Here is a 26,170-nt window from a genome sequence, read left to right as displayed (position 1 = left end):
AGTTTTTGATTTGTATCATTTGGCATTGGCAGGCAGAAGCGTTGTTGTTTTTTTTTTTTTTTGACGAGATCAGAGATAGAGAGCAGATCAATCGATTAGTAATCTTGGCAATAGCTCCGTCACGCTGATCAGAGAGTGTGAAGAGATACTCATTGGCTTTAAGTATTAGTCATTAGTTAATCGAGAAAGGTATTTTTGAGCCGCGTGTTGCATGTTGCACTTGGTTTAGGTTTAGGTTACTGGTTCTTAGTTCTTAGTTCTTGTCATTATGTGATGCTGTGTGTGGTTGCGACAGTAATAAACAAAATTGGTAACAAGCAGATTGTTTATGCAATTGAAAACAAAGGCACACCGAGTGATGTGTACAAATAAGTAAGTTAAGGTAAATAGACATCGATATGTGGGTATGGTAATACGGAAGATATATAGTATATCGGTTCTTTAGATTAGAGAGTATATCAACGAGTTACATTAGCAGAGGAACGAGTTCTGTTCAAGAATCAACGCAAAAACAGAGTTATGCAAACGAATATCTAAACAATTATCAATGGGTTATCGATTGGATTGGATACATTTTCATCTCTTACGTTTTCAACTGAGGAAAAAGCGAACCAAGGCAAACGAAATCGTGGGGCAAACTGATAACTGAATGTGATCTTGACCTTGGGCATGGATGTGTGTGTGTGTTATGTGAGACTGGGTGGGTGGGTAGCTGTTCTGCCGGATTACTGGGCTATCCACCTAAACACCTCCGATTCAAAATGACCTTTCTGTGGATCTGATCTCTGACTGATACCAAATTGAGTGTTCGTTCGACTGGGAGACGAGACTTTACCCGATACAGATCCACGCACATGCACCCGCTTGGGTAGCTCTGGAGGAGTAAATGTGGGTGCAGGATGGTGTTCATCTGTAAAATACGGTGGTTCGTTATCACACAGCTCGGCAAATCAGATTCGGTGTGTATGCAATTTCATTTTTTGGTGTTATTTATATGGTCAAGCTTTTTTATGTGAAGCTCAAAACTGCTTTTGAATATACATCAAATTCTTTTTCTGTTTTTTTTTTTTTTCTTTTTTATTTTTTTAGGGAGGATTGTGTTTGGTTTTGGTAAGAACTGAAGCGGTAAGAGTATTGGTTTGTGTTCAAAATAAACACGAAATTCGAGAGGAAATCATAGAGAAATTAGTCTGACTCTTGGGAAAACCCAGGAAAACCTGACGAACTCAAATCAAATGAAAAATGGCTGTCGGCCGAAACTGAACGAAAAGTGTTCAAGATGGTCGGGGGATGGTTTTTGGGGATTCATTTTAGGGTATTTGCTTTATAGAATATCGAACAAAACATGCAAATAAATATGAGTTGGAACAGAACTGGTGACGGTGTCATCTTACATTTATACAAACGGTTACATAATACATATAAAGAGGTATATAGGTATAAAGAGTATAGGTACAAATAGAGCTAAGCAAGCAGTGGTATATATTGGTATTCTGGTACATAGGGATACAAACCAAATCGGTTAAAGCTTGAAGCATTATTTAAGCAACACGCTGACTAAGTGCGGATTACAAGCTGAGTAGCAAGATAGGCAATATTCTATATAGTCATCAATAGCTGGTTTTTTGGCTCACTGGATTTCAGTATCCGATTGTCAAGCACTTAACACTTAGGCTGCTAGAACTGCTAACACCCACTTAAAGAAGAACTTCAAAAACGATCTCTCCAACTACGAGTTGCACTATCTAGTTTATCCCCAGCTTCTGATTTTGGGGGCTGATTGAAACGATCATTGATGGTCAGCAACTTAACTGCACGGAATTTGGAATTTAATCGCTCTCTAATTGGAATCTCCTGTTCCCCGATGGATTGGGTTTGGTGCAGTGCTCGGGGGGATGAGGAGGAGCTGCTTGCTTGTTATGTTCATTTTACTGCTTTGGGTGGTTGTGATCGAATATTGGCTCTAATCATTGGCTCAGTTGCTTTGCTTTCTCAAGTCATTTGCATTTTATTTATTCATGTTGATTTATGTATGGTTTAAAACTAAAACTGACGATGTCTCTAATATAATGGGTTTCTCTCTTCAAAACGAAAACAAGTAATAACCGAAACAAAACCAATGTACAATACAAATCACGATATTTTGAAGAAAAATTTGTCAAGGACTCTATTAAGTCAAATGATAACGAAATGTTTTCGACAAGTACAAATGCGATATTGAAATGGATGTTCTTAATTTCTGGTATGGATATACAACAGTTTGAGTTAGTTTGACTTACTTGACAACGAGTATTCATCGTCTTCTACACACACACACAGAGACATATAAATAGGAGTATTTATTGTAGTTGTAGTAGTTGATACGGAACACGAATGTGTGGGTAGGGAGGTACAATAGAAAGATGATAGGTTTACATATTTGAAATATTATATAGAAAGGAACATAGGTCCGGGCGTAGAAGATCGAATTTGTATATATATTACAGAAAATGAGTGTAGAGTGTGGTATTGTGTTTCAGGATTGCAGGTCCTTGGAACCCGAAGTGTTGTGTTCATTGGAGTGTTGGTGTAACCACTTAGTATATCATATAAAGAGGAAACTTGAAGTATTTGTTTGGATATGACATAGTTGTCCAAAGATACGTGAACGGTTAGAATTTGTATCACGAATTAACGAATTACTATACGACATGATATGATGCGATACGATAGATACAATACAATATGTAGTTAACGTTTATACAAGATACTTTACGATACAGTAGGAGTACGATTATTATGTAGAATATGACTCGACTTGATAACAAAAACGAATAGTATGGATAGTATGGAGTTCATACGAAAACACAACGCTTGAATCGATTATGGTTACTGAATATGTAGTATCCAAACAGTTGATTTCCAATATTAACTGACTCAAAGCGAAGTTCGGTTTGGTTTTCTCTTGACTTTACTACACACACACACGCACACTAGGGTTAAAGTTGAATACGAAACAGTACACAATTACTAGAAGAACGAACGAGTAGAAACGAAACATGTAGATATGTGTGTGTGTGTGTTGTGTAGTGCATTAGTGTTGGAAAGGGGTCGTTCGGTTATTTGGGGGCGGGTCCAGGGACTTTGTGTGCTTGTGTTGGTGTTTGTGTTCTGTGTTTTGAGTTCTGAATTCTGAGTTCCGACAAAGATTGATTGATTTTCGATTGTTTGGCTGCCTGATTGATTGGCTTAGTTTTCGATTGGTTTGCTGAATGGCAAATGGCATATACAGCTGAACAATAGCAATTAGAGTTGGTTAGTTAGTTTGTAGTTAGTTGGCAGTTAGTTTGGCGCTATAAACATGTAATTGAGCGTTTTAACTTGGTTAGCAGGAGAGTCTATAGGGCGAATGTGATGGTAAATTTCGGTTTGCCAATTGGAAATCATGTGGGGTTTCGTGGTTTCTGGTTATGAGATGTGTGTTTCGTATGCTTATTGGTAACAGTAGAGTATATGGAGACAGAGACAGGAGATAGATAGAGAGAGACAGAGAGAGAGAGAGAGAGAGAGAGAGGTAGAGTAAGTTATACGTACTTGCACGCCCAACCATTTGTACGGCTCGGACGCCTTTCCGGAAGGTGGCCACTGTTTTTGTTTCATGAAAACAGAATTTTATAGGATCGTGTGAATAGGTAAATGATGGCAAGGTAATGATTGTTGCTTTCAATATAATTTAGTTCTTCTTCATTTTCATCTGCTCGCAATACTGCGCCTGCTTATCATTGGAACATCATTCAACGAAAATGATGAATAAATCATAGGAAATTAAATACGCTATACGAAAATCATAGGTAAAACACACGGCACACGTTGTACTTGAACTTTCGTAAATAATATATATTATATTTATGTAGATATATTCATATGTGGTATGCAGTTTATGATCATAAGTAGATATATGTATGCAATGTATATAAGGAATATATACTAGATATGCTTTCGATTTATTATGACACTATACGCGACTCTTGGGCGAACCAAACCAGAAATCGTAGCAAAACTAAATTAGTTCTAGAATAGGTGTATGTTATATTTATACTGAGTACGATAGAGAGAACGATAGAGCGATAGAAGGAGCAGAAGTACGAACTGAACTCAACTCTTAGTCTAAAACTTATTTACTCGGAGTCCCCTGGTTGCTATTGTGGATTCTATATACCCATTTCCTCACAATCTGATTTGGAAGTTTCCCAGTTATCCAGCCAAATGATGCGGGTTTCGGTTCTTGGCGGGGATTCTTGGCATTTAGCAGCTAAGAGCTTTTCATGATTTTTTAGCATTAACTAAGGCACACAAACGCTGACAGTTGTACATCAATTTAGTAATTTTGATTTAGTTTCCAAGTTCAATTAGTTTTCAAAGGATAGTCCTTTCTCAACGAATTTGGCAAGCCAAATCTCAGGAGCGCTAACCAAAGTCTTTAAAATTTCTTAAGAAGATGCAACTGAAGAATTTCTTAACTGAAATATCAAAGTTTATCGGATCAGCGGACTTTCACTTGTATTTAGCTTGTACTTTGGTTGTCGCTCCTTTTATCTTTTAGATCGGTTGGATTAGGTTCGGGATTAGCAGCAACAAATAATTCTTTTGGCTTGGTAGTATATAGTATATAAACGGATATTAATACTGGATAGAGCGCCGCAAATCGCAAATAATTGGTTTTTGGATTCGTTTGTGGAAATGGATTTGAAAGCGTACCCTCCATTGTATTCATCACCGACGTGATGCCTTGGTTGACCATGCCCGTCTGCATCATAATCATGCCCACATCTGCAAGATGGTTACGTTTTTGGTTGGTATACGGTAGATACTCAGATAGACACTCGCTCATACACACAAACAAATGCACATATATATGTATATAGTTCAGTTAGGTGTAATATATCTGGGATCGGTATCTGGGATTGGTTCTGAAACTTAAGCTCTAGGCACTACGAACTGCGTTTCACATATTCAGCTGCAACACATTGGATCCCGAATTTGATTTTTCGCTGGTTTCAAAGCCAAAACGCAGGCAACGCAAACTCGGCAAACGTACTAACTACTTAAGAACATTTGCAGCTAAGTTGGGTGTTTACAGAGTATAGGTTGAGATTGTTCTGGTATTATGCTACATAGAAGCAAATACATAAACTTTGGTTATTCTCTGAAAACGCCATGTTAACTTCTGCTGTAACCCGATCTAATGTTATTTACACTTTGGCTTTGCAGCTACGATCGCGGTTATATACAATCGCGTTAGATATATATATATATATTTAAACTTTTAAATGTAAATAGAGATCGGTGAGTGAGGTGAGTGCCACGCCAAGAACACAAATCAACGGAAAGTGTTAGGGGATTCGTGAGGACGGCGCAGCATTTCAAGAACTTAGGTCTACCGGTAAGTATTAAAGATAATTTAGTCATAAGTATTAGGTAGAGTATTTAAATTAGAGCTGGATGCTGCAAAAGTGAGTCAAAATTGATCGAAAATAGAGTATAATCGTTTATATTAAAGGTTTTTCGTATGGTGATGGTGTGATAGGATGTTAATTGATTGTTGTGCTCATTTCCATGCACTTATTTGATCTCGGCTTATTCTCAACACATAAGTATAAAGTACAAAGATTAAGAGGGGATTTCAGAGACAGAGATAGCAAGAGCGAGGATTAGCGAGACAGACTTTTAAAAATATGTGCAGTTTCAGAATCGGAACAAAAATCGATCATAAAAAGAGGGCTATCAATGGGGTGTGAGTTATAGATTCATAAAGAAATACAAATGGTAAATAGGTTCTCATGCCTTTTAATGAAATACAAAGCTGTAATCGAGTTGCAAAGTAGGCTTGAGTTTTAAAATTGAAAAATATTTGAATAAATTTGAATAATTTGCGTGGCGCCTGTTTTCTGCTCGAATATGGCAGTTCCGCCTTTGTATTTCACTTCTGCAGGCTGGCATATTACCCATACGCCCCGTAAAACGCAAAATTCACTTTTGAACTCAAAATGGTGGGTGTCAACTATCATGGTGGTACTCTAATGGATTTCTTTTTTGGTGATGGTTAAAGGAAAAGCGAAGAGGTTTGGTTAACATTTCTTGCTGGTTGACTGTGGCTGTAGTATAGGTAATCAAAGAACTGGGGTTGCATATCGCACAAACATATTTACAAGGTCGATGTTACGTAATGCTTTGTTTGCTTCGGGGTTTTATCCTCATGGGATAATTGTATGGGCATAAATAGTTAAACGTTATAGGTGTGGGTGTATTTAACTCTTACTTCGTGGGTTACAAAGAGGCGCATGTCAAAACAAACAGTGACCAAAATGGAACTGCACATGGGCAAGGTAATCGGGCAGGACGAAATGGCTTGTTGTTCAGATATATATAAGTATATATAAGAGTATATGCTGGGTGGTTATGATGTCGGAAACGTCGGTTTTATGGCTAGGGGCTGAGCACAAAGGGTCGGTCCAATGGTTCGCCTTGCAAAATCGTTTCAAAAACTAAAGACAAACAATCAAAATCAAAGGAAAATTCTTGATTTTGTTGTGCTCTTGAGGTTGAGGTGAGGTGCTGATAGGAAAATCAACTGGGGATCGTTTTTGGGAATCGGGACCTTCGCTTTGCTTTATTCAATGTACAAACAAAAGGTAACGGGGGTATGCAAAATGTACTTTATACAAAAGTTGGAATCGGTAACGGTTGGTATTGGTATTGGTATCGGGTAAAACTTGAAAACTGAGAAGTGTTTGTGTGGTTTCAAGTGTTCTGGTTTTTTATGTGGGCAAGATTAGAGTGTGTTTTCTTGTTGTTCTTTGGATTATTCGGCTTGTAGCTTGATTTACCTAAGTCATCGAATTTGCTCCTGGGCTGAACAGTCACTGTGGGACAAAGTTATGGCATTGGATTGTATTATTTGGTATTAAATTCGATTCCATTTCGGTTTAATTGGTTGTATTTGGTTATGTCACGTTGCAAGTGCGGCACACACAGTCGCACACACACGGATATGTGCGAGGTGTGTTCGAACAGTTGCAGCCATGCCAATGGGTTTTTGTTATTGTTGATTCGGTTCGATTATACATAGTTATAGTTATAGTTAGTTGTTGTGATTGGTTGTTGCAGTTTTTTGGTATTGATTTCATTGAGAGCGAGGCCACACGCGCCAACACACATACATAATAAATATATAATAAAAACATGGATATTTATGTATAAAAATATGTAAGAATATACGAATAGTTTCATGGTGGAGAGGTAAAATATTTAGATATTCATAAAGATTAGAAAGATAGCGCCTTATACCTAGAAACTGCCTCAACACTCGCTAGTTCCTTCTTACAAACTAAAATCGAGTTGTTATTTCCTATCGTTTCTCTTGGCTTTTTCGATTCTGGCTGTCTTCGAAACGTTCGATTCGATTCACAAACGAAACAACAAATCAAATACATATTAAAATCAAAACGGATAAGTTAAATTAAATCCATAGATACGTAAAGTCTCTAAAAAGATAGCTGTGGCTACTACTTGGTACAAGGGTTTGCTTACAGTTTTTGCATTTGCATTTCTTGATCAGCGTCTCGTCCTTAATGTCCTCATGACACGCCTTGCAGTAGAACCAGGCACTAAGGAAATTAAAGTTATAAATTATAGTCAATATGTTTGATATGTTTATGGTTGCTTCTGGCTTGCACTTTTATATTAACTACATTTTATATTGATTATACTCTTATAGTACCAAAGACCCCTTGCGGTGCGCTTCGTCACTACATGAAAAACACATGTGGTAGGAAAAAGTGAAACCCAGATAGATTTTTGGGGTGACCTCTTACCGCTTCACCTCGTCGGCACTTTGTGCTATGAAAAAGCCCTGGGTATTGGCCTGGATTTTGGCCCCTCGAGGGTTGATGGAAATCTTGCTGTCCGCCCCCTCCTCGGCGCCCTTGATCTCGATGGCCAGCAGCAGGAGCTTCAGCTTGGAGAAACACAGTCTAGACGCGGGGAAGAGGGGAGTTGATCAGTTCCCGATCGCCCGATAGCCTTTCAACTTAGTCTAGGTTGTTGCTTTACAAGTAATTGAACCTAGTTTTAGTATGCTACAAAGGTGTAGTCGAACTCTCTCAAAAACAGGGCATGCATATTGTGTGTGTGTGAGTGGGGTGTTTGTGAGTGTGTGTGTGTGTGTGTCGTTGTATTGGTGGGTGCTCTGAAAGCGTACACTGTTAAAAATCAATAAACAATCAAGACGCTTGACGAGTCAAAAAAAGGCATGCGTGGCAAAATGCTTAGTTGAAAAAATGCTAGAAAAAAATTAATGTTTGAAAAAAATCAAAACTACCGACAGTGAATCATCATCATCCATTGCCAACTAGGGTACACTCTAAAAAAAACATTCTGCACATGCAATGAGTTCGGGACTTCGGAAGTGGAGTCACAAGTGGAGCTGTTCTGTGGGTGGGGTCTCTAGAATTATTTGCAGTGTACGTGTCTGACGCTCTACGAATCGCAGCGAGCGGAGTTCAAAGTTAGCAAGCGATTGTGGCGATCGGATGCGGATTACGATTGCAGTTGCGAATACGAGTACGGATACGGATACTTTCAGGTATAAGGATACGCTATATGCAGTTTGAGCCAATCGAAATGAGTGTGGGTTTAATATACAGGTTGTTCAATGCGTTCGCCCCCGAAAGATTCGATCTCGGGTTCTCGAGTACGGGTGGCTATGGCTAAATTGGATCTTTCAGTGGCTATGGTTCTAGAGTATGGGTTTTTGATATATATCGAGATACATGGCCAGAGGTGGGAGAGTGGGGAGAGGCGACAAACAGTTGTTTAGTTGTTGGTTGTTGTTAATATGAGGAGAAGGAGAGTAAATCAAACGGAATCGAATCAAGTTGGTAAATAATAGGAAAAAGAATTGTTAAACAAACTTATTCTGTACAATGCAAAAAGTTGTAGTAGTAGTAGTAGAAGTAGTAGTATTTTTTATACATTTTGCATATAATTTTTTTTTTTTTGGTTTTAGTTTTTGTTTTTTCTCTATTTTCTCATTTTTGAGTCTTACTCGCTGGCTTGTGGGAATGTCATGCCGGTAAATGAAGGTGATAGGGTTTCGGTGTACATCTCACACCCTGTACCTTGAAGATAATCATTTTGCCAGGCCTGTGTGTCTGGTGACTGAAAGTTAGAAAATGGTTTTGTTGTGGTTGGCATTTAGTAAGTTCGCTAAAGTAACTACTTGGCGCATTATCGGTTGTGGTACTAATTTATTTGTTTGTCTGTTTCGGTTTTGATTTTGGTTTTGTGTGGCTGTGGCAGGTGGTTTTTATAGTTTTTGGGGGACAGGTCCTACGCTTTCTGGGTCATCTGGGTCTACGGCACACATTTCAACAGCTGGCGAGTATCGGTGCTGGTTGGTGTGGATGGTGCGTTTGTTTCTGGGTCAGGCATTGCATACTCTTTGGCTTTGGCATTTTTGGCATTTTCGGCATTGGCTTTGGCTTTGGCTTTTGGCATAGAAATACTGCTTCGATCTCGGGGTTATCTTTGGTGGCATTCGGTCTGTACACTTTCTGGCGATTTGGCGAACTTTACAGCATTGAAGAAGGCACGAGCATGGGGATCATTGGCATCAAGACTCAACCGAACCGAACGTGTGTCAAATGAGCAAAAATCAAAATGTCGAACTGAAAACCATCGGGAACGGAAAAGAACCAACTCAACTGAAAAATGCACGCTGCAAACTTAGAGCTTAGAACTGTTACTGAGATACAAATAGATAGATTGACTTAGAGAAAGATTCAGAGAGAGAGATTCGGATAGATCCGCTCACACAGATACCATACATTAGCGATTGGCTGTGTGTCTGTGTATCGGTGTGTGTGTGTATGTGTGTGGGTGTGTGTGTATGGTGTTTGTTTGTCCTTAAATAAATAGAGTCAGTTAAACTGGCCGTTTGAAGTTTGCTTTTGAAAATGAAGGATAAAAGAAACCATATTTTGTATTTGCAAACACTGAAGGCATTTTGAACACTTAGAACACTCAATTACACAAAGAATTTGCTTGAAACAACGACTAATTTGTCACAGTGTAATGTCTTGGCTGGTGTATTTGTGTGTACTTGTTTGGAAAATCATAATCTAAGTTCACTGGCAGGCACATTTACACGTTGCAACACTTAGATCGGTGTAAACGTGCCGGATTTTCGATCAAAATCAACTTAAAATACAACCAACAAAAGATAGATTTACAACGACGATCAGAACTGAGTGAAACGAATAACAATGTGTTTACTTGTGGTGTGTGTGAGAGTTGTGTGGTTTTTCATCGACCTACAAATTGGCTAAATTGTGATTTTTTAGTGCTAAAAAATACACATCCTTAGATCACAATTAAGCTTCAGTTTGTAGACCGAATATATCTTATGTTGTTCATGGTGTACGATATATTTTTTTTTTCGTTCAACGCTGCACGATTAACGAGTAGAATAGAGTAGGTAGTAGTAGATACGATATAGTATTAAATTGGTTTTTTGTTTCTGGTACGAATATTACGATATATCTTATGGTTGGAAAATTGGAAAACTGCCAGCTGCGTGACTTACTCAGTGGCCTGAGCAAATGGTATTCCAATAAATGTGGGACTCAATGTTTCAGTGTACATTTCCATGCCAGTGCCGCGCAGGTAATCATTTGTCCAAGACTGCATGTCTGGCGACTATGGGTTAGAGACGTAATTTAGAGACATTTGCATATTTGATTTCATACGTATATACGGTACAGTACACCCCACATATAGTAAATTACTTTCACCCCCCCCGCCGGGCGTTACATTGTCCGCGAATCTGTAATGGGTAGATCTGGAAAATATCTAACTTCTTCGGCCTGCTTTCACTGGGCGCCAGTAGTGTGAGTGTGTCTGGTATTTCGTAGGTGAGTGGCCTGATCTCTGGACTGGGACTGCAACCCCACACTTACCGTCTTGAACGATCTCATGGCGAACAGGTTGGCCATCATGGTCGAGAACCCGGGCGCCAAACAACTCTGGGCAATGAAGCCCAGCTTCAGTTCGGCCAGGCAGATGACATCGTCGCCCTGTTTCCAATCCCACGATGGTATGTTCAGCAAGTACGCCTAGGAGTTATCAAAGGATCATGATATACAATGATAATGGTGTCATGGTATATAATATCATCTTACGCAGTATCTATATAATAGAAAAACCCACCTTATTGTGGTACTGCATCAGCTGGATGATGACTCGAATGTCGTCGCTGTAGTTCTTGATCGAGATGACTCTCATGATGTTGGCAGCATCTTCTGCGTCGGGATCTTGGCAATATTTGTTAGCTAGCACGAGGCAGGCGTCGGCTTCATGAACCTATTGCATTTGAGATATCCATGTGGATGGAAGGATGGAGATAGAGGGTTACAGATTAGCATAGTTTAGTTATAATGGCTATCTAGTATAGCTGTTTATGGTCAGACTATGTCTATGGGCATTTGATGTTTGTCTCATGTGAGTAAGTTTTGTTATGTTGAACTGTTCAAAGTAGTTTGTTATGGTTCAGTGATTGTTATTGTTACTGTTATTGTGAATAGATATTGCAGAGGTGGTGTCACGTTTAGAGCATTGTCCACAATATAAACAATTAGTAAGCGATTTTTGTTTTGGATTACACGCACATCGACTGGACAACTATGGTACGAGTATGAGTACTTAAAATGCCACAGGTGAGTGTTTTGGTTGGCTCGATCGATCTGGCTGCGATCGAGTCCATATCATATCAATATATATAGATATCTTGCATATGCATTGCGTACGTACTGAGTAGGGTTTTTTTTTTGTTTTGGGGGTACGAGTAGTATTCATTAGCATTGCCCACAGGGGGTCGGTTGGGGATATAGTAAGCGGTTGTACAGTGGCTGGGTGGGTGGGTGTTTGGTTGGTTGGGTTGCTGGATAACACAGTCTTTCGGTTTCAACTCCAAACTAAGGACACATTAAGAAATCATAAGGCGAACGCTCGGTGCACGGGTGGGGTGTTTTCACAAAGAACAAGTACACAGAGGTGTTGGGGTGATTGGCTTTGGCGTGGGGGAACTTAAACTTAATCAAATACCAAATACCAAAGCCCCACAAAACTCAAGAGCAACTCAAGTGGGCGTTTAGACAATAGATTGGCACTAGCTACAAGCATCTGTATCCGATTATAGACATGCAGTATGCTCGCATGCAAAAGATAAGCTCAGATACTGTGGAAAGTAACTATCTGCATCGCAATATGGCATTATACAAAGCCAAGGCTGCTCATGAGTGTCCATTCAGAGGATATCGATTAAGCTGATAGATATATATATACAAACTATTAGGGCATGTACTTTATAATGGCTTAAATATACATTTCCCTCAAAATTAAAAGCAATGAATAAGTCAGACTCACAAAAATTATAACTTATACATATCTATCTTTACGTGGAATTTATATAATAAACCTGTTCTAATAAAAAATGTTATTTTACAAATTTTTGAATACCTAAACTTATCCCCTTGAATTTTTAAAAATATATTTTCCAAAAATATGAAGCATTTTTATTGTTTAAAATATGCTTACCTACCAATAATATGTATATTCTCAATTTCTTCAAAAAGCTCTTAAGCCCCAAAAATCCAATATAATCCATATTAAAAAATTAGCACTAAAACCCCTTAAAACCTGTATAATCCATATTATACAATTAACACTTAACTTAACATGTACAGTAGAATACTTAGCACATACATAAATAGGATATTACGTATACGTTAATCGTTGCAAGTAATGCAGCTTAAAATAAAGATAAATCAAGATGATATCGTTATCATTTTACACAACAATTTCAACATCAATTTACGGTGTTTCTGTGTACAGCGAGTGTTTGTTTCGTTGATGTTAGTTGAGTGCTGGAATCCGAAGGATACGTGTACCGATGGATGTGGCATGGTGTTGTAAACTAAACTAGGTCCAGAAAATGCAGTATGGTCGCATACACCACGCATGTATTACACGAATATCGCTTGTACAGTTAAACAGACATTACACATACACACACGTAAATACATAGATTAGTATATTAATAGGCGGGTTGTAATTACATTTGAGCGTTCGTTACATAAATAAGTACGTAAGAAGTAGAAGTACGCTTATTCTGGGACTTCGGTTAATAGTTAATACATAATGAAATCAAAGCTCACAGGTCGAGACGAAAATAGACACGGAAAGGAATAGGTTAAATGAACAACGTAACGAAAGCAAACGAACAAACATATAGAACGGATAAAATGAAAATACATTTTTGTTTTACCTTAACCCTCTGAAGATCGATCGGATTCATAATGGTTCCTTGGAAGAACTCCACGGTGGTAAAATGACGTTTGAACAAACCCTCAAGTTCCAAATCGGGTGGTTTACTTTATAATTTTTCATTTGAAATCGATTGTTTTTTGTTTTTTTTTTTTTTTTGTGGTTGTTGTGGGAAAATAATACAAAGTTTTTAGAGTTTTCAATGATTCCAATGTACACAGAGTTCACGTAGATTGGATTGTATTCAAAGGAACAGAAGAATATCATATAATTGCATTGTGTGGGTTGGTGTTCGAAACACAACAAACAATATACAGATATTTATGATTATGGTGCGATTTTCGTAGTCCGCAAATATGCAAATGAAAAAGAAGAAAAACAAACAATGCAGACAGAATTGTTGTAAAGAAAATCTCCAAGCCGAAGGTGCAACAAAAACTGTGATTCATTAAAACTAAACTGAACTAAAGTCGAAATATTGTAACCTCCTTACTTAAATTAGGTCTATGCTCTAGACAAAAAACTCTTCTTAAATATCTAATTAACATTACTTAACTAGGCTCTCAAGACTAAGTAAATTCTATGGGAGTATAAAAACTGTACGGATATGATACAAGAGGAATATTGGAATTCAACTTTGCTTACTACGAATTGATAAATATAAAATATAATAAAACGTGAGGTATTTGTAAGCTTGAGCTTAAATTTGGATTAAAAGGATATATGACAAAATTCAGCTAAGAAAGTCATTCCATTAAGCGGGGTAAAAATACTTTAAGCCAAGATAAAAAAACGATGAAACAAAAAAATGGTATATTGTGAACGGGATTCTTAACTAAGGTCTATCTAAAATATTATAAACATCATTTATCACGAAGCTCTGAGAGGAATTGTTAGGCAAAATGCTCTTCTCGAAAGCCTCATCAGCAGCAACCGGAAACCATTTATAATAATGCCGTAATAAAGCTATTAAATTGCAATAAAAATAAACATAATTGAATTGTTCAAGTTCAAAGTGAGAGCGAGCATAGATTTATGGCATAAAAAATAGAACGAGGAAGGGGGCGTGTCTTGTTTCATTTTGGTTTTGTTTTTTTTTTTTTTGCTGTGAAAGTTCAGCAGCGAAAGGAATTGAAATTCTTTATAATTATTCGAATCGGAGGGCAAGTAGAGTGAAATTGCATCCTAGCTGTTGAAGAACTAAGTTGCGGGCACAAAAACATTCACAGGATCTAAGTATGAGAGTTGCACGTAAGATTCGCTGTTGTTGTTCATGTTGTTGATTTTAATTGGAGTTTGATTTTGTTCTTTTGCTGGGACACCTGACAATCGGGGCTCGAGTAAATCGTTTAAATCGTTAAGTTTCTGCGTGTCTTCACTGGTTCTCATATGTGTGTCTCTGTGTCTGTAGGTGTTCGTGTTTGTGTCTGTTGGTGTGCGTGTGCGTGTGGGTGTGGGCGTGGGCGTGGCTTGGTGTCTGTGTCACGGTGTGTGTTTGTGTACCTTGACTCGCTCCAGGTCGACTGCGTTCATCATAGTGCCCTGAAAAAAGGCCACTGTGGTATAGTGACGCTTCAGCAGTCCCTCTAGCTCCAGATCAGGCTCTTTGCTATTTGGTTTACATTACGGTACATGATATGGCATATATATAGTTGAGTTTAGGCATTGATTAGTTACATAGTGAACGTAAGAGGAATTTCCAAATCAAAAGATTACATAACTTTCACTGACTGTGTGTTCTCTAGTCGCTAGATTAATGCAAATACTTAGAATAGTGCCTTGAACTAACTTAACTGACTGGGGAACTGGCATCCCAACTATCGAGTTAGCGGCCAGCAGCAGCACTGAACAAAATCAATTATAAATAATATTACTATGTAAATGGTTTGATCTCTTTTCAGTGCACAAAACTATTGCCTACTTTTACGCGCCACTGCTGACCGCTAATACACATTATTTTTAACTGCTTAGGTACTGCGCTAATTATTCTCTTGCTGCTGTTTTAAAACTGAATTGAAAATACATTTATCAAATAATAATGGAAATAAAACAACGACACAACAAATTAGCAATACGACTGTAAACAGGTTATTCTTCTGCTTAAAGGCTAATTGGATTCTGGATGGACTTACCGATGGAGAAAGACCACTTCGACATCGACATCCTCCCGATCTTCGTGGAGGAAGTCCTTCAGGAAATGCGACACGGATTCGTATGTTATATGACCGCATACCACAATATGTCTTGTGTTGTTGAGGGTGGGGTAGATAGAAAAATAGATTAGTTCCTTGAATTGGCAGCGCTTCAAACGATTAATGCAACAATTTGACTTAAATCTAGTGTGGAATGCACTTAAGCTCTGTACATGTGTGACGTATGTGTGTGTTTCAAATGAGCATGTGTGTGTGTGTGTGTTGCGGTGTTTCAGTGTTAGTGTGCGATTAAAGCGGAAAAAAAGAAAAATGAATTTAGTTCAAGTCATGAAATTAAATTCACTTTCTTAGACGAATTATTAGATTATTATCTCAGATTTAATCACATTCCATTGAGCTGCCATGAAGCCAAGTCCATAATATAGTACATGTGTGCGTGTGTGTGTTGTCAGTGTGTCGTGTGCGTGTGTTTGAGTGCTTTGAATGTGTTCGAATGAGTGCATGTTCTTCGGTGCGGTTATAGATTCGAGTATATTCATTGTTCGTATTTCTGTATATTTCTTTATATTGATTATGCTTTGATCTGTTTGTATTATTTATCAACTGCTTATCGTTGCCTGGTTATGATTATCTTTATGGCTTGTCAGTATTATTTGGTGGTAAAGTATAATTACTTTGCATTTTCTTAGGAAACAAACATTTATCAAAATTATACAAAATACACGAACTCATAATTGAAACTAAAAACTTAAATGATAAATGCAAAATGCATGAATTTAGTCTGCTACCCCAGGGGCTTGTACACAAATCAATCAATGGCAATAAATCAAAAGTCACAAAATGAGGATCTTGTCGCCGCATTTTCGGCACTCTGCCGCTGCAGTTAGCCAATCGAAATGATAAGTATAAGTATATATAAACGATTATCGGAAATCAATATTGTTCTAGGTACTATAAAGGCTTAGCTACGCACACCATTTTCGGTTGCAATCAACTTACATGCATCAAGTAAAGCATCAAAAGTAGTCAGCAACTGGCCAACGCATTTGTTTTCTATATACACATTGTATAATACACTACGCTCATTCCAGGTATATAAATTACTTCTACGGGTGCTAATTATACAATAGATTATTTGATTTTGGGTATTTACTGTAGTCACAGTCATGCAATCAGGCAGTCAGGCAAACCGGGCAGGCATTCTTCCCATACCAAGTTAAAAGTGAGTGTCAGTGCCACTACACATGCATACTTCTACATTATTTTTTCGAGTGTTGGATGCTTGTGATATTGTGAGTTTGTGGATGTGCGTTGAGAATCAGCGAACTGTATCGCATAGTTCACGATTACTATACACCTACGGTTGTAGCTACAATGCCGATGAAAGTCAAATGATAATAGTCCTTGAGGAAAACGACATAAGTCTTCGTTCGTAGAAATATTTAACAAAAAGTCAGTACAAGAAAAATCTAAATTTAATGATCGATGTCATGATCGTGATCTGTTGTATGTTCAATCCATTTTTGCAGATCAAATCCGGATGCAAGGCAACTTTTTACCTCTACGGTGGCAATAAAAAACGGTGCTCGACTAGTTCGCTAAAACGAAAGAAGAACTTCAATTTGCATTTAAAGAACAAAGGAACAAGGTAAAGGCACTACATTCGATTAGTTCTGGTGTTGCTTGTATTTCTTTTCATTGCTGCAGCTAAAGAAACGAATGGTGACGTTTGGAATTAAATGTTTGGTTTTTTTTCTTGAAATGATATAATATAGAGTGAGAAGGTTTAACATATTTGATGCCTGGCCACGCATTTTCATTGTTTTATTTTCATACAAAGAATTGCTGCTCAGAATAAGAAAAAACATAAGTCGATTTCAATGCGCCAAATCTATCGCTCACAAATGTGCAATGAATGTGAGTGGATCTTTTAAGGAAATCAAAAACTGTGGACAGGAGAGATCTTGAAAGAGAGACAGCGTTGAAGAGAGAGACAGGAGATGTGTGTATGTAGAGATTTGGAGGGGCTCGGATACGGATACGGATACGGATACGGTTACGGTTAACGGATACGGATGCAGTGGTGGAGTCGGGTTCGGTTGCGATTACGGATACGGATGATACACTCAGAATCAGAATTTGAACTGTCCTCATCGGAGGAGGTAGGTTCCTTAGCTAGAGAACAGGGGCCGCGCATCATAACCGCATATCTAATCGTCCTGGACCTCCTACCTGATCCTCATCCTGATCCTGATTTTGATTGGTACTTTGCTTTCGATCTTAATCCTGATCCGAACAAGGTGGGCAAAGGAAATCAAATGAAATCGCCGAGCGCATCCATACACAACACTGAGTTTACGACAAAAGTGGGTTGGAGTGGAGTTACAGTTTCATCCGATTCGCATTGTATAATCTGTGTGTGTGTGTGTGCTGTAGGTTATGGTTGTTTATCTCTTTATTACTTCATCATACCGTTGTATTCGAATGTTCGATAAAACGAAAGTTTGTGAACAGAAGAGGAAAGTATCAAAACCATAAGAGTATAGAGTAGATGCGTGTGGATGTTGATAGCATGGGGTATGTGTATACAAGTTTTCCAAGTACTACAACACTGATAGTATCTGATAACTGATTGAAGGTTTGAAGAGAGAAAGATATGAATATATAGAGAGGCAGAGAGTAAGAGTATAGTATGCGGGAAAGATATATGGGTTTTATTGATTGATACGTTTCATTGATTCGCTTTACACACACATCGATGTTTAATCCGTTTCTCAGATGGCAGCTGCCTGCTGATTTTGGTCAAGATGTCAAAGCCAGTTCACAAGCTGTGTGTTCTAATATTGTACATTTTCTAGCCAAAAATATTGAGCAAATTGAAGTCTTCCGTGGAAATTGCTTGGTATTTACAAATTGCTGTCTGTACTTGGGGAGAGAAAGTCTATAGAGAGTTCGACTCTATGCATGTGTGTGTGTACATTTTGAATTATATGGATTCTAACATTTACGTATACAATCGAATCAATATTATTATTATTATTATTATTATTATTGTATTTAGTATGCATTATTATCGTTCAATGTTAAATCGTTTAGGTGGATATACATATACGCATGTATATTTATTTATGTATATAGATATATATATACGAGTTACGACTTCGATAGCAAGGACTATATAGACAATTACGATAATGTAACACAATAATAAACACCAATCACTGATTCACTTCAAGGGCTAATACAAATGCAAAACGAGGCTAGGATGATATGGCATACAGAAACAGAGAAAAACTTAAGAGTATACGCATATTGAATTTCGATTAATGCCAATCATCAGCTCTGACTTCACACTCGCTTGGTCGACCTGCAAATTATCCAATTATCCAATTCGTTTCTAGATCAACCAAAGAATAATATTTAAACAATATACCCAAAATTGTAATTCGAACACGATTAAGCCGCGTTTATTCGGAACTGAAGACGAACGTGCAAATCAAACGAAAAGTTAGGAGCTAAAGAATTTAGGTTCAAGATCAGGATGTACGAGTATAGAGAGTAGAAAGTAGCAGAAGAGTAAGTTGATAATTTGGCGTTCAAATTGAGGATGTAGTATGGAAACTCACAACAAGATAGCATTTGGTAGTTAAGAGTACGCACATGATATAGTAGATACACTCAGAACAGTATTTTAAGTACGAAACAATTGGTTGTATGTGGTACGATTCTCAAATACGATCAAATCTGCAAAATGCCAATTCAAAGAACACAAAAATCAAAACTGGCAAATGAAAACGCAAATCGATGGGCGAAACTCAGGTAAAAGTAATGAAACTAATGCATAACCCGGCACAGCCCCCCATTTCCAAGGGGGTTACGTCCTAAGTTACCTTTTATATATATTTTTTGAAACTACGTATGTAGAGACGTCTAGGTCGCAAAACTAAAAGGAAATCAACTGAAGTACAACCAACAGAAAATGAGTTGTTCGAGAACTAAAACATACACTTGTTGTTCTTTTTTCATATAAGCAATATGAGTATTTTAGTTTAAATTTTCTTGTTGATTTCGGCTTTTTTTTCAATTGCTGTGTGGGTATTTTATATTCCGTGGCTGTTTGTTGTTGTTGGTGGTGTTGTTGCGGTGGTGGTGAGTATTTTATCGATTAAATGTTTTGAATTTGGGCTGGGTGATTGATTGATTGATTGGCTGATTTGATTGATGGCCTGGATAGTTGGAATGTACAAATGCTGTGTGTTGTCACTGTGTTGTTTATGTGCCGTCCTGAGTTTTCCAAGCGGTCCCACCGGGCGTATGAGTAATATATTGTATGTGTCGCTTGAGTTGCTGATGATGATTACAGTGATTGGATTGGTATTGGTAGTGGTGGGTTCTTGGTTGGCTGGTTGGTTGAATTGGATTGGATTGGCCATGTTTGTGGTGGCTTTTAGTGTGGATGGCTGGTGTTAGGCTGGTGTGTATCTATTGGTAGAATCAAAATCAAATTTCAGCTACTTTTCCACACTCGCAAATCGTTTGGCATGAATGAAGCGCAAACTAAAAGTAAATTCTTTCAATTGGTATCGTTTCACTGTTTATTCGACTGCTTTTGGCAGAAATTTCATTTTGATTTGGTGTTTACTTTTGGAAACATAAATGCTCGTTGTTGGTTAGTTTTGAAAATTGGTTGTTGGCTTAAAAATTATGATTGGTATTTTATTTTTGTGGTAGTAGTCTTATTGTAGTTGTTGTTGTAGTAGTAGTTTTTTTTATATAATTTTTGGTTTAATCAGTTTGTTGATTAATTGTTTACGATTTGATTGTAAGAAAATTTGGTTTGTCTCACCTTCGCCCTTTTTCATTTTTTAATGTGCCCCCATATTTGGCTCTTGTTCCAATCAAGTCTATAATCTCAGGTATACAACTTGCAAAAATCGCCTGTTTACAGTATGAAAGATAATGATGACAGTGAAGTATTTTTGATCTATTCGGTTTTGTTTTTTTTTTTTTTTGATTGTTGTTTAACATAAATAAAAAAGCATTACACAAATTTCGTTTGACACAGGACACAAGAGACAGAGAAAGTGGCCCGAAGGATCAGCAGAGAGTTAGAGAAACAGAGAGTATGATGGGGGAATGGGTTCGGCAGACTCGAAGAAGGACTCCTATATAAGTACATGATAAACGCAGTCAAGTGGATCATTTCGGATATTTCTCATACGGAGCTCCTCTTGGTGTTTCTTGTTGTTTTGGCTCTGGTTGTTGCGGCTTCGTTGAACCAGACTAGAAGTTATTGTTATGTCTTCGATCGTAAACAAGGAAAATCAAAATGATATCAACGAAACAAAAGGCATGTAATTTATAATCGGTCTTATTATCTTCATAAATCGACGGGCCACTTCAGCGGCTTGCAGCTAGTTTCTTATGGCTCTAATGGTTTCTTGGGGTTACGTGTTGTGTGGTTAGATTACGGAACATACGTACATATAGTATATATAGTAAACATATTCAAAGACTAGGTGGAGGAGTAACGCCTAGTAACTCGGTGCCAAGTACACACGCACACACATCGACGGCCATTTGACTTTCGACTTCATCTTTGTGGTGGGTTTCAGTGCCTAAACTCTAGACTAGGACTACTCAAATCGGGTGATGCTAACAGACTAAACCGCACGATGTGTGTGAGTGTTGGGTATCGTATCGGGTGGGAATCGGTTCGGAACGGGAAAGAGTTACAGATAATGTGAGGTCATGATGCTGATACTGAATACGATCAAAGGATACGGATACTGCAACTCTTTACTGATATACAAATATAATTGATTTTTATCTAAATGATGATAGTCATAAAAACATATTTCAACGCCAAAAAGGCGCCGGTTTCGTACTGGTTTCGTTTCGTTTTTTTTTTTTTAAGTTTTAGTTTTATATTTTTATGCGTGGCTGCGGCATACAAAGTGGGTGCAAGCAAATTAACGACTTTGAAATATAGATGATTAAATTGTTCGATTAGGTAAGGTGTGGAATTAGTTTCGTATTGGTATGGTAAATAAATTACAAGTAATCGATATAGTACGTTGGATAAGTTGAAATTGCAAAAATCGTAACTACTGCAACTTTATTTATGTATGTATCGCATATAGGAACAAGTGGAGAACATATGGAAATCATATTCACATTGGAAACTCAAAACTCTATGCGGGAACTAAAGCAGCAACTGGGTGTAAGTGTGTTTCAACCGAACTTAGAAAATCGAAATATAATGAAACCAACGCACAAACAAACGAGTCAATAAAAATGCATTTCGGTAACTAAATAAGAAGCCAGTTAAGAGAACATATATGTGTATATATTCTTACATATGTATATTGATTCAGCGCTAGTTTTGGATCTTAACACTTCGAACTCAAAATCAATGACGCAGCTGAAGTTGCATAAAAACACGCAATAGTGGCTCTGCTCTATATAGTATGTACGGTTGTAATCAAAATCCAAAGTCAAAACTAAACAGAAACCAAAGGCGAACTCAAAAATTACACTTTTCAAATGCAGCGAGTCTAGCCCTTTTTTAATATTCATTGGAACAAAAGTCCATTTCGCCTGGGGAGCCCTTTTCAAATACTTCTGTAAACTATTTGCTGGAAAATGTATTGTGTTGTGTGGTAATTGAATATGGTTTTTGTTGTCTAGCAAAAGTTTGAAATGTGCATGCTTTAAATATCGAACACAACAAATGCGGGAGCCCATCGATAAAACTTTGGTTAATTAGCAAAAGGTCTGCAATTAATGTACAGTAAAGATTAGGGGTAAGACGACCCAGAGATTTCGAAATTTGGACGACAAAAAGTGTTGCATACCTACAGGTAAACAAGGGAAACATTTTTGTTTAACGATAGTTCTTTGATGGTTTAAGCAATCTATGAACTTTTACAATTTATCTGTCTAGCTAACAATAAGCCTAATAATGAAACGCACGCAAAAATGAAGCCAAAGTTTCAAACAATAAGTATAATGTGTGTAAACGACAACGAGAATTACAGAAGGATTTGACAAGTAAATTACATAAATTATATCTCTTGTACGGAATCGATTATTCCCTGGATTTCGGTGTAATTTTTGCCATGATTCTTTGAATGTGTTTCCTTATTCACAACTAAATACAGACACATGCCGCCAAGAAACCAATGCCTTTCAAGTCCTAATTGATTTTTCTTAATTCTTTCTTTTTCTTTGGTTTAGCTTTATGAAAATAACAAAACAAGATAAATATTTTGTTTTTAATTTGGTCGCAAGCCCTGGCAACAACTTTCGTTACGCATTTGTTGCCATCAGAGTTTGTCATTTTTATGCAATTCCAGGTAACGTCGATAAAAATGTTCAACAACAAGGTGAAAAATAAGAAATCAAATGAAATAATAAGTAAGCTGGTTGGTTCATTGACTGAAGTTAGGTAAAGAAAATGTTGTAATACAAATAGAATTCAAGACTCTTCGATTGCTGCGGTGTTTTTTTTTTGGTATTTGTTTGCATTTATAATCATTTCTTGTTTATCTTGATATTTTCGTGTTGTATAGTTTTGGTAATTTCTCTTAGCGGTACAGCCAGCAACGTGTTCGTGTACCTTTTTCTAGGATCCTTGCTATATGTTCCACCATATTTGCTTCTCTGGGCAGCCAGTTCAGTGATTTCTGGTATCCAACTAGCGAAAACGGCCTAAATTCAACAACACACATACACATTTAGATTGATTGAGAGGTGCCAAAAAAGGAGATTCATTTCAGTTCAGTTTGTTATTTTTTTTCGTTATTTTTTTGTTTTTAACTGGTTGGTTTTGTTCTGTTCTGGGCTAACAAATTTGATCTATGCAGTGTTAGTGTTCGTGTGGCTTTAAAAGAAATGGACAAAATTATTATTTTTAGACGACGTTGACGCTGACGACGAAGAACAGTGCAGAATGGGAACCGCTCAACCCGCAATTAAGCTCCGATTCACACTCACATACGCAGTACTCACACTCACTCTATGCACTCACATCGCACTCACTCGCTTATTTACACCGATGCACATACTCGGCACGCACTCCATCAGATACAGATACAGATACTTTAAGGCTAATTGTACATTACTTTACACGATTTCTCGCCACGAGTTCGCAATTCGTTCGCATCTATTTACTGTACTCTTACTTGGTTACAACTAATAATTTACATTTGTAGTTTACAATACACGACAGTGCTGGGGCCTAGACAGAGACAAATTTTGGAGTCGAGATGTTCGTGGGGAGCAGGATCCCGCCTACAAGTCATCTGAAAATATTATTGGTAGTGCGCGCTAGTCTTTACGCTATTCAAATACCGTACTTTGTACAATCCTAATTACATTTTACTATGAGTATTAAGGGGGAGGTACGCTTCCGAATCTTCGGATTGAATAAGTAGTAGGATGATGAGTAAGCAATTCTTCGGTTCACCGAATTTACTTTAAGTAAATGGACCAGCGAGACTGACAAATGAAGTAACATATTTAGTAGGAATAAAGGGTAAATATGAATTGAATAATACATATCTTGCAAAGTAAGTGGCTGGAGTTTGCTCTCTTCAAGAAAATACGATTTGAATTACGTGTCATGACCTTGGATAGTTTAGTTACTTTATTCAATGCGTGACCGATGCTTTTTTATGGGGACTGGTGTTGTAGATTAAATGTTCATAAGTGGGGCTCTATAAATCTGTGTGGGATGTGGTACAACAATGCGCCTAAGTAGATTGCACAAATGCTTTAGGATATCGAAATAAATATATATATGAACCTTGAACTATTGCAAATTGATAAACGCATATCTTGTATCATAACTCTGGTGTTAATACGAAACGTTTAAAGCATGGCAAAGTATAAGTGTCAAACGATAATATCTTGAATAAAACATGTTTACTCTTCGGACAAAATCCAAAGTAAAATGGCCAAAATGAACTCACGCTTGCCTACAAAGTGATTTATATGATAGACATTGCCAAAGAGTTCAATAAAAATGTTTAACGAAACGAAACAAATTAGGAGGAACGCAAGTACCAAGGAAAATAAACAAATAAAATTGGAAAACCAAACCTAAGTAAATGGAACATTAAAATGTTTAATGGCTTGTACAAATAGAACGATGTGTTTTCGAATCTGCTGAAATGTCTCTGACTGCGAGGCAACAAAAATGTTTAAAAATTATAACAAATAAGGACGAACCAAAGTAAGAATCGAATGATAAAATTGTACTTTACTTTTATTACTTGTTTGATGATTTATCAAATGTCATATCTGTTTCGGTTTTCGAAATACATATTTATCAAGGAACAAAATAGTTTAAAACGGACGACTTAAGAGTCGGCTGAACTACTTTTTTGATGCGGGTAAGTCAACTGTATATGCGATCTTAGAGATACAATGAAATTAGGGAAACAAAGTGAAAGGGTAACAGACTATTTAATTTATCGACTTTGATCAATATTAAGACTTAGTGATTTATCTAATTGGAGTTTTACTTCACCCTAGATGGGCTCAAAATACTAAGAATGTGTGTTTTTTACAAAAGTTTTCTTTTGTACTTCAACCGATCCTAACTCTTCAAATTTTTTTTGGAATATCTTAAGAAAATAGTCCTCATCAAAAGGTAGTTCCTCACTATAAGCATTTTGCTATTTTGGTAAATTTTATATATATCTTTTTATGTTATACTTTTAGATTTATTGCGATTTATAACTTTTGTGGATTATCTTTAGAATGTGGCTTTGTGTTTTTCACATCGAATGCGATTATTATGTTTTTTTTTATTGGATTTAATTATAGTTTTTATAGACTACCTCTTTCCGTGTTCTCTTTTCAGTTCACCGCCATACTTATTGCCACTACCGACGAGTTCAATTATCTCCGGTATACTGCTGGCAAACATTGCCTAAAATATATTCCATCGTACACGAAATTAACAAAAATCAATTCAGCAAAAATATATGTACTGGTTAGGATTTAAATATAGTGATTGTGTCTTAGGCTTAGTCTAGTTGTTATCACTATGCTTTGATTACGTTCACTTGGGCGGTAAGGACCAACAAAAAAAAATCGGAAACGCAGAAGGCGGTTTTCTGGTGGGTACGAAGTCAGGCCAGGACATTCACACCCAAAATATTTCTAAGGATGCCTAAAAGCGTTCTGGATCGGTCCATTGGTTACACAAATATGCGGCAGCCAGCATTAAAGCATGCAAGAACATTAACGTATTGGAGAAGCTCCTATCCTAACCAAAAGATCCCTGAAACATATTGTCCTCACTCTTGGCTGACTGTGTGTTGGGTATTTCTGGTGTTTGGTGTCCACGAATCTTCCATTACAAAAACCAAGGCATATCGAAAGTTTCAACTCAAAAGTGATAAGGTAACTGCATGCATAAGTATCGATTATGGGAGAAAGTATTGAATGGGGCTGCGTGAGCGTATGAGTCGAGTGCCCCCAGCTGTATATAAGATATAATATCTTGTGGATATCGGATGGATATACGTAGCAGATATATCCGGGCGTGTGTGAGCGTGTGTTTGTTCGTGTTAGGGGACGGAAAAAAGAAAACGCGTTAAGCTTGGGTGATGAGTTAAGCTAACGAAACTTTGGTTGGATAA

The 26,170-nt window shown here is 37.3% G+C and overlaps 1 protein-coding gene across 44 annotated transcripts in view; it reads right to left on the bottom strand.

Annotated features, from left to right (window-relative positions):
• The window catches only part of LOC117143036 (calcium-activated potassium channel slowpoke), a 43,239-nt gene that overhangs the window by 5,093 nt on the left and 11,976 nt on the right, over positions 1–26,170 (bottom strand). For 4 of the 44 annotated variants that reach the window (XM_033307443.1, XM_033307429.1, XM_033307436.1 and 1 more), the window contains 11 exons: positions 20,362–20,453; positions 15,495–15,605; positions 13,364–13,469; positions 11,248–11,400; positions 10,998–11,153; positions 9,086–9,198; positions 7,854–8,012; positions 7,570–7,646; positions 6,867–6,902; positions 4,738–4,809; positions 836–910 (listed from right to left, as the gene is read on the bottom strand). In XM_033307443.1, coding sequence (XP_033163334.1) covers positions 836–910; positions 4,738–4,809; positions 6,867–6,902; positions 7,570–7,646; positions 7,854–8,012; positions 9,086–9,198; positions 10,998–11,153; positions 11,248–11,400; positions 13,364–13,469; positions 15,495–15,605; positions 20,362–20,453 — 1,150 coding nt within the window. Of the gene's footprint in view, position 1; positions 911–2,279; positions 2,304–3,573; positions 3,625–4,737; positions 4,810–6,866; positions 6,903–7,569; positions 7,647–7,853; positions 8,013–9,085; positions 9,199–10,624; positions 10,738–10,997; positions 11,154–11,247; positions 11,401–13,363; positions 13,470–14,865; positions 14,972–15,494; positions 15,606–20,361; positions 20,454–23,136; positions 23,229–25,363; positions 25,456–26,170 lie in introns of those variants that run through there. The other 40 variants (XM_033307464.1, XM_033307471.1, XM_033307453.1 and 37 more) reach the window with 29 other exon arrangements.

The sequence above is a fragment of the Drosophila mauritiana genome, chromosome 3R (genome assembly GCF_004382145.1).
Source record: "Drosophila mauritiana strain mau12 chromosome 3R, ASM438214v1, whole genome shotgun sequence".
NCBI lineage: Eukaryota > Metazoa > Arthropoda > Insecta > Diptera > Drosophilidae > Drosophila > Drosophila mauritiana.
Note: the sequence above shows the minus strand (reverse complement) of the source record. Positions and strands in the feature narration are given on the sequence as shown.